The sequence below is a fragment of the Salmo trutta genome, chromosome 6 (assembly GCF_901001165.1).
Source record: "Salmo trutta chromosome 6, fSalTru1.1, whole genome shotgun sequence".
Taxonomy (NCBI): domain Eukaryota; kingdom Metazoa; phylum Chordata; class Actinopteri; order Salmoniformes; family Salmonidae; genus Salmo; species Salmo trutta.
The window spans coordinates 36,004,332-36,013,521 of NC_042962.1; the positions used below are offsets into that span (position 1 = coordinate 36,004,332).

Below are 9,190 nucleotides of genomic sequence, written 5' to 3' on the forward strand. Positions count from 1 at the left end.
AAAAATATATACTTGTGTATTGATTTTAAGAAAGGCATTGATGTTTATGGTTAGGTACACGTTGGAGCAAAGACAGTCCTTTTTCGCGAATGAGCCCCACATCGATTATATGCAACGCAGGACTGGCTAGATAAACTAGTAATATCATCAACCATGTGTAGTTAACTAGTGATTATGATTGATTGATTGTTTTTTATAAGATAAGCTTAATGCTAGCTAGCAACTTACCTTGGCTTCTTACTGCATTTGCGTAACAGGCAGGCTCCTCGTGGAGTGCAACGTAAAGCAGTTGGTTAGAGCGTTGGACTAGTTAACCATAAGGTTGCATCCCCAAGCTGACAAGGTAAAAACCTGTCGTTCTGCCCCTGAACAAGGCAGTTAACCCACCGTTCCTAGGCCGTCATTGAAAATAAGAATGTGTTCTTAACTGACTTGCCTAGTTAAATAAAGGTCTAAAAAAAATAAAACATTTTAACAAAAAAAATTATAATAATAAAAAAAAAAAATATATATATATATATATATATATATATATATATATTTTTTGTAATAAGAAAATAAAAATACAAAAATAAATTAAATAAAAAAAATATTTAAAAAATGTTAAAAAATAAAAATAATAATAATAATAATAATAATAATAATAATAATACGGCAAATCGGTGGCCAAAAATACCGATTACTGATTGTTATGAAAACTTGAAATTGGCCCTAATTAATCGGCCATTCCGATTAGTCGGTCGACCTCAGGTTCCACCACCATTCCTAGCGTAATTAATTTTACAGACACAAAAATATCCCACCATGTCGAACGAACAAATTACCTGTCGGCATTTAATTTTTTTTATGAAACTTCCCGTTTCCATGATAGCTGTCATTATTATTTTTCATACGTTATGACTTCACGCGCATAAAAACTGTGGATGGAAACGTGGTTAATTATGTAGGCAAAACAACATTAACTAAACTGGACAGGATACTCCATATTAAGAATATACAGTACTTATTTGTTCTTTACTGCACACCAGATCCACTGATGACGCAATCCCAATTGCACGCCACACTGCCCTTTCCCACCTGGACAAAAGGAACACCTATGTGAGAATACTATTTGTTTACTACAGCTCAGCGTTCAACACCATAGTTCCCACAAAGCTCATCACTAAGCTAAGGACCCTGGGACTAAACACTTCCCTCTGCAACTGGATCCTAGACTTCCTGTTGGACCACCTGGGGGCGGCAAGGGTAGGCAGCAATACATCTGCCACGCTGATCCTCAACATGGGGGCCCCTCAGGGGTGCATGCTTAGTCCCCTCCTGTACTCCCTGTTCACCCATGACTGTGTAGCCAAGCACGACTCCAACACCATCATTAAGTTTGCTGACGACAACGGAGGTAGGCTTGATCACAGACCATGATGAGAAAGCCTATAGTGAGGTGGTCAGAGACCTGGCAGTGTGGTGCCAGGACAACAACCACTCCCTCAATGTGAGCAAGACAAAGAAGCTGATTGTGGACTTCAGGAAAACGAGGCCCGAACCCGCCCCCATTCACATCCACAGGACTGTAGTGGAGGGGGTCGAGTGCTTTAAATTCCTTGGTGTCCACATCAACAACAAAAATATCATGGTCCAAACGCACCAAGACGTGAAGAGGGCACGACAATGCCTATTCCCCCTCAGAAGACTGAAAAGATTTGGCATGGGTCCCCAGATCCTCAAAAACGTCTATAGCTGCACCGTTGAGAGCATCCTGACCAGTTGCATCACCGCCTGGTATGGCAACTGCTCGGCATCCGACTAAGGCGCAACAGAGGGTAATGCATACGGCCCAGTACGTCACTGGGGCCAAGCTTCCTGCCATCCAAGACCTCTATGCTAGGCGGTATGAGAGGAAGGCCCCAAAAATTGTCAGACTCCAGCCACCCAAGTCATAGACTGTTCTCTCTGCTACCGCAGGGCAAGCGGTGCCGGAGTGCACAGTCTCGGTCCACCCCCCTTTTTTAAAACATTTTTTAATGTATTTTTTACACTGCTGCTACTCGGTGTTTATTATCTATGCATAGTGACTTTACCCCTACCTACATGTACATTTATCTCAATTACCTCAACTAACCTGTACCGCTGCACTTTGACTCAGTACCGGTACCCCCCGTATGTAGCCTCACTATTGTTATTTTATTGTGTTACTTAAGAAAATATTTACTAAATAAACAAAATGTATTTTCTTAACTGCATTGTTTGTTAACAGCTTGTAAGTAAGCATTTCATGGTAAGGTCTACACCCGTTGTGCTCGGCGCATGTGACAAATTACATTTGATTTGATCACAGTTAACCTGGTCGCTAATCTGTTTGTGCTGAAGCCAACTCTTATGGTCATTATCATGGCATGACAACAACCATAGGAATTGTCAAGACAGCACCACACTATCACTGCAGTGTAAAACCACATTTAGCTCTTGAGTGTTAAAATGGTGCTGGATGAGTCAACATGTTGTAGCCTACAGGGGGCATAGAAGGCCATCAGATACATGCCTGTGTTACTTTAACAGCCTCAATGACAGCATGCAGGTCATTTAGAGCAGAGGAAACTTTAGAGAAATAATAGGAGGGTGCTTCAATGCACTACACATTCCATACACACAGGCATAAAACCACTAAGATGATCACAGACATCCCAAACCCTTTGATGTTAAAGATGTAATCTACAGGCCACTAGGGATGCTATAGTGTTAAAAGAACACTATATGCACGTAGACAGAGCTATTAAAGTTGCCCTGCACTAGTAAAACATGGGGATGAACTGATTTCATGATTCAATGGAGTCTCATACGCCCCCCTAAGCTGAGATATCAAAAGATCATAGCATAGTCTTCATACCACTTTATGGGGTGGCAGGTAGCCTAGTGGTTAGAGCGTTGGGCCAGTAACCGAAAGGTTGCTGGATCGAATCTCTGAGCTGACAAGGTATGAATCTGTTGTTCTGCCCTTGAACAAGGCAGTTAACCCACTGTTCCCCGGCAGGCTGTCATAGTAAATAAGAATTTGTTCTTAACTGACTTGACTAGTTAAATAAAGGTTAAATAAAAAAATTGAAAAAAAATATATGCTCAACTTCAATAGGTACAGTGCCTTCAGAAAGTATTCACACCCCTTTTACTTTTTCCACATTTTGTTGTCGTACAACCTGAATAAAAAATGTATTAAATTGAGATTATTTGGTCAAATGGTCACACACCTCAAAGTGGAATTGCATGTTTTATGAAATTTTTGCAAAGTCATAAAAAATGAAAAGCTGAAATGTCTCGAGTCAATAAGTATTCAACACTTTGTTATTGCAAGTTGAGGAATACAAATCTGTACTCCACACATACAGATAATTATAAGGTCCCTAAGTCAAGCAGTACATTTCAAAAACAGATGCAATCACAAAGACCAGGGAGGTTTTCCAATGCCTCTCAAAGAAGGGCATCTATTGGATATAAAAATGAGACATTAATATCCCTTCGAACATGGTGAAGTTATTAATTACACTTTGGGTGGTGTATCAATACACAGTCACTACAAAGACACAGGCGTCCTTCCTAACTCAGTTGCTGGAGAGGAATGAAACTGCTCATTGATTTAGCCATATTTAATTTTCAATAAATTTGCTTAACATTTCTAAATGCATTTTTTCACTTTGTCATTATGGGACAGTGTGTGCAAATGGGTAAAAAAACATAATTTTAACAAATGTTGAATTCAAGCTGCAACAAAATGTGGAATAATTCAAGGGGTTTGAATACAATCTGAAGGCACAGTAGGTCTGATCCTGAATGGCGATTGGTTGAAACCACATTAGACGTGATTTATTTCATGATAAACCTACTGTGTTTGACGGCGAAATGCCCGTTTACTGTTCTATAAGTAAGTTCTTTCTTGCTACAGGCTCTATATACTAATGCTAATACTTGGAGAAGCCAATAATCCCACATTGGGCTTATTAAGTAAGTGTGTGCAGAAAATACTCACTCCATTCAAGAGCATATGTCCCTGCTGAGATGGGATTACCCTGAGCAGAACAGCCCGCGATTAGAGAGCGCCCAAAAGGAAATGTCACTAAAATGACAACAGGATCACTTACATTACAACTCCGACTAACCCCCTCCTACCACAGTTTGTGTGTTGAAAATGCCTAACCACTTGTATAATCTTTCGCATACACTTCAAAACATGCACACATACCTCAGACACGCCACTATGGGTTTCTTTACGGAACTCAATACAAAAACTGATTTAATGCATCGCTCAGTTATGTACAGAGCCATGTCATCGTGAAATGCTCTGCCGCAAGAGGTTACTCAGATAAAAAGCAAGTTTAGCTTTAAAAAAAAACAAAAAAAAACTGCATCACAGTGCCTCTCCTCCTCCTAAAGATCTAATTTAACTGTACTGTATATAATGATATGAATATGTATCTGTGAAGTGTGTAAACTGTATTGTTGTCGTTGTCTCTTGGTGTCTTTCCAATATACATTACCAATCAAAAAGTTCAAGGGTTTTTCTTCATTCTTACTATTTTCTGTGTAGAATAAGTGTAGAATAATAGTGAAGACATCAAAACTATGGAATAATGTACTAACGAAAACAAAGTGTTAAACAAATCAAAATATATTTTATATTTGAGATTCTTCAAAGTAGCCACCCTTTGCCTCGATGACCGCTTTGCACACTCATTTCAATTACAGGTGTGCCTTGTTAAAAGTTCACTTGTGGAATTTCGTTCCTTAATGCGTTTCAGCCAATCAGCTGTGTTGGTACAAGGTAGGATTGGTCTACAGAAGATAGCCCTATTTGGTAAAAGACAAAGTCCATATTATGGCAAGAACATGTAAAATAAGCAAAGAGAAACGAGAATCCATCATTACTTTAAGACATGAATGTCAGTCAATACGGAAAATATCAAGAACTTTGAAAGTTTCTTTAAGTGCAGTCGTAAAAGCCTCCACAGGAAAGGAAGACGCAGTGTTACCTCTGCTGCAGAGGATAAGTTTATTAGAACTATCTGCACCTCAGATTGCAGCCCAAATAAATGCTACAGAGTTCAAGCAACTGACACATCTCAACATCAACTGTTCAGAGGACTTCATGGTTGAATTGCTGCAAAGGAACCACTTCTAAAGGATACCAATAATAAGAAGAGACTTGTTTGGGTCAAGAAACACGAGCAATGGACAATAGACTGGTGGAAATCTGTTCTTTGGTCTGATTAATCCAAATGTGAGATTTTTGGTTCCAACCGCCATGTTTTTAAGACGCAGAGTAGGTGAACAGATGATCTCCGCAAGTGTGGTTCCCACTGTGAAGTATGGTGGTGTGATGGTGTGTGGGTGCTTTGCTGGTGACACTGTCGGTGATTTATTTAGAATTCAAGGCACACTTAACCAGCATGGCTACCATAGCATTCTTTATTACCCCTTTTCTTCCCAATTTTGTGGTATCCAATTTGATAGTTGCAGCGATGAGACAACACTTTAACTCCAGTACGGACTTGGGAGAGGCGAAGGTCAAGAGTCATGCGTCCTGTGAAACACGACCCAACCAAGCCGCACTGCTTCTTGACACAATGCCCACTTAATCCGGAAACCAGCCTCACCAATGTGTCCGAGGAAACACCGTACACCTGGCGACCGTGTCAGCGTGCATGCGCCCGGCCAGCCACAGGAGTCACTAGAGCGCAATGTGACAAGGACATCCCAGCCGGCCAAACCCTCCCCTAACCCAGACGATGTTGGGCCAATTGTGCGCCGCCCAATGGGTCACCCCGTCGCGACAGAGCCTAGACTCGAACCAGGATCTCTAGCGGCACAGCTAGCAACAATGCAGTGCCTTAGACCACTGCGCCACTCAGGAGGCCTACCATAGCATTCTGCAGCGATACGCCTTCCCATCTGGCTTGCGCTTAGTAGGCCTATCATTTGTTTTTCAACAGGACAATGACCCAAAACACACATCCTGGATGTGTAAGGGCTATTTGACCAAGGCGAGTGATGGAGTGCTGCGTCAGATGACCTGGCCTCCACAATCACCCTACCTCAACCCAATTGAGATGGTTTGGGGTGAGTTGGACCAGAGTGAAGGAAAAGGAGCCAACAAGTGCCCAGCATATGTGGGAACTCTAATCAGGAACGTTGGAAAAGCATTCTAGGTGAAGCTGGTTGAGAGAATGCCAAGCATGTGCAAAGCTGTCACCAAGGCAAAGGATGGCTACTTTGAAGAATCTCAAAAATAAAATACATATTTTTTGTTTACTACATGATTCCATGTGTTATTTCATTGTTTAAGTCTTCACTATTATTCTTCACTGTAGAAAATAGTAAAAATAAAGAAAAAACCCTTGAATACGTAGGTATGTCCAAACTTTTGACTGGTTGTGTACACACACACACACACACACACACACACACACACACACACACACACACAAAGTATTCAGAACCCTGGCTTTTTGTTATGTTACAGCCCTGTTCTAAAATGGATTGGGGGGGGGGGAAATCCCTCAATCTACACACGATACCCCATAATGTCTACGCAAAAACAGGTTAACAACTTTTTGCAAATTTTTTTAAAATAGAAAACTGAAATATTACATTTACATATGTATTCAGACCCTTTAAAATCAGTACTTTGTTTTAGCGCCTTTTGGCAGTGACTACAGCCTCGAGTCTTCTTGGGAATGACACTACGAGCTTGGCACACCTGTATTTGGGAAGTTTGTCCCATTCTTCTCTGCAGATCCTCTCAAGCTCTGTCAGGTTGGATGGGGTGCGTGGCTGCACAGCTATTTTAAGGTGTTGTTCGATCGGGTTCAAGTCCGGGCTCTGGCTGGGCCACTCAAGGACATTAAGAGACTTGTCTCGAAGCCACTCCGCGTTGTCTTGGCTGTGTGCATAGGGTCGTTGTCCTGTTGGAATGTGAACCCTCGTCCCAGTCTGAGGTCCTGAGCGCTCTGGAGCAGGTTTTTACTTATGTAAATAAGGTCTATGTTCCATTTTATAAAAACCTGTTTTTGCTTTGTCATTATGGGGTATTGTATGTAGACTGATGAGAATGGGAAAATTATTTGCAAAAGTAAAAATAAAGAAATACCTTTGAATGAGTAGGTATCCAAACTTTTGACTGGTACTGTATACCATTTATTTAGAATTTAATGTAATATCTTATATTGTTCTTGTCTATTAATGTTCTGTACATTGTCATGTATTTGTACGTTATTTGTGGACTCGAGGAAGAGTATCTGTTGCATGTGCAGTAGGTCATGGGGATCCTAATAAAACAAAAGCCCACACCCACCCACAGCCGCCCACCTGCCCTGACCTCCCTCAGGTTCTGCTACGAGAGACAAGGTAATCAAAGGAGGATGTGGCATGAAGGGCTTATAGAGTAAAGAGAGAAAATGAGGGAGAGGTTTAGTTTATTCAGAAAACCAAGGAGGGGTAAGTCAGGTGAGACTGAGCCAACTAAAGTCTTAAACCCCTCCCTACAAACAGAGGACTTACAGTAGATACTACTATAAGCCAATTATAGACAATCAATCAAGACAATGAACGGCTAACAAAGCCTAGTCTTATTCCATTAGCAAGAGCATTGCATGTGTAGCCATTGTGGAATCGTTAGTTGTGCGCCAGTAGTAAATGGCTGATGAAATGACAAGTACATGGCGTGTACTGGAGACTCTGGGCACAGTTATGTGTGGTCAATGTGCTGTAACAACCTGAACCCCAAACACAAAATCCCCCACCAGACCAAAATGGCATGCTAATGCCTACATAGTGTATTACTTTTGACCAGAGTCCTATGGGCCCGGGTCAAAAGTAGTGCACTAGGTAGGGAAAAGTGTGCCATTTGGGATGCAACCCCTCCTACTGGGTTTGAATGGCTGGGAACCCATCCTGGGATACCACCAGGAACATCTGTTGTGAATTCTCAGCCAGTTAACCAAGCAGAACCCCCATTCAACACTCAGTTCAACACTCTGGAAGCATTATTGAGGGTGAGAATGGTAGACAGCTATGAGAATGAGAAACATCGGCTACCCAAGCACACACAAACAAACATTTTCTGTCACATATACAGTCTGACCCGCATACTCAGGCATGTGCAACTATGCACAAGAACACATAATATGCCTTAACATAACTCTCCAAAATAAACCTCAGACAAAGTAGAGACCAGAAATAGCTCTCCCTCCTCCTGCAATCAGCGAGTCCTTCATCTCGGCTGCTACGTCCTTGGAGGCTACAGCTGCAGACAGCGCAAGGAAAGCTGGAAACTGGGGCAGTTAAAATAGAGCCAGTGTTGCCTCACTATCCTCAGCCCCAGCCACATCCCACAATCCCAACCCTATCTTCAGCCCTCAGCCCTATCCTCAGTCCCAGCATCTCTCTTACCTTGGCCGCAGAACTTGACATGGCTTAGGTAGTTTGAGATCCATGGGTTTGCGCTCCGATACATTTTTGCAAGACCAGGTAGGTACAGCGGACAGATTGAAATAAAAAGAGAGCTGGAGAGAAAAAGAGAGAAGTGCTGAGGTCCAACCCACAGGCAGGCAACTGACTGCAAGGTGATGCAGAGAAACAAACGCAGTCAGTAAGTGCCCCGGGACGAGCAGCACGAGAGAGAGAGAGAGAGAGAGAGAGAGAGAGAGAGAGAGAGAGAGAGAGAGAGAGAGAGAGAGAGAGAGAGAGAGAGAGAGAGAGAGAGAGAGAGAGAGAGAGAGAGAGAGAGAGAGAGAGAGAGAGAGAGAGAGAGAGAGAGAGAGAAGAAGAAGGGAGGGAGGGAGTCAGGTAGCATAAGAGAGAGGGACAGGGATGGAAAGACAGGAGAGGGAGGGAGCTGAGCAGGAGTAGTAGTACGTAGTAGCGACAGCTGTGTAGCGTTTGAGTGGAGCTTTGAGGCTGTGGCTACGACGCTAGGCTGAGTCTCTTGACAGCTCCCCTCTAGTCTCCTCCAGCACTAACGCTAACTGACTAACTAGACAGGTTGCAGGCATGCAGGGAGACAAGGGCTAACTAAAGCTGCTCAGTGCCTGCTAATCGGATTACAGCCAAGAAATTAGCTAGTCTAGGCCCCATCGCTACACTAACAGATTGGACCTGAGAGGCTGGACATCCCTCTCCTACAGAAACTCAGAGATAGAGAGAGGTG

General features: G+C 42.5%; 1 protein-coding gene across 1 annotated transcript in view; it reads right to left on the bottom strand.

Annotated features, from left to right (window-relative positions):
* The window catches only part of LOC115195879 (supervillin), a 120,907-nt gene extending 112,285 nt beyond the window's left edge, over nt 1-8,622 (bottom strand). The window contains exon 1 of the mRNA XM_029756206.1: nt 8,434-8,622. Within this exon, the coding sequence (XP_029612066.1) occupies nt 8,434-8,497 (64 nt within the window). The 5' untranslated portion in view covers nt 8,498-8,622. The remainder of the gene's footprint in view (nt 1-8,433) is intronic.
* Between the last annotated feature and the right edge of the window lie 568 nt (nt 8,623-9,190).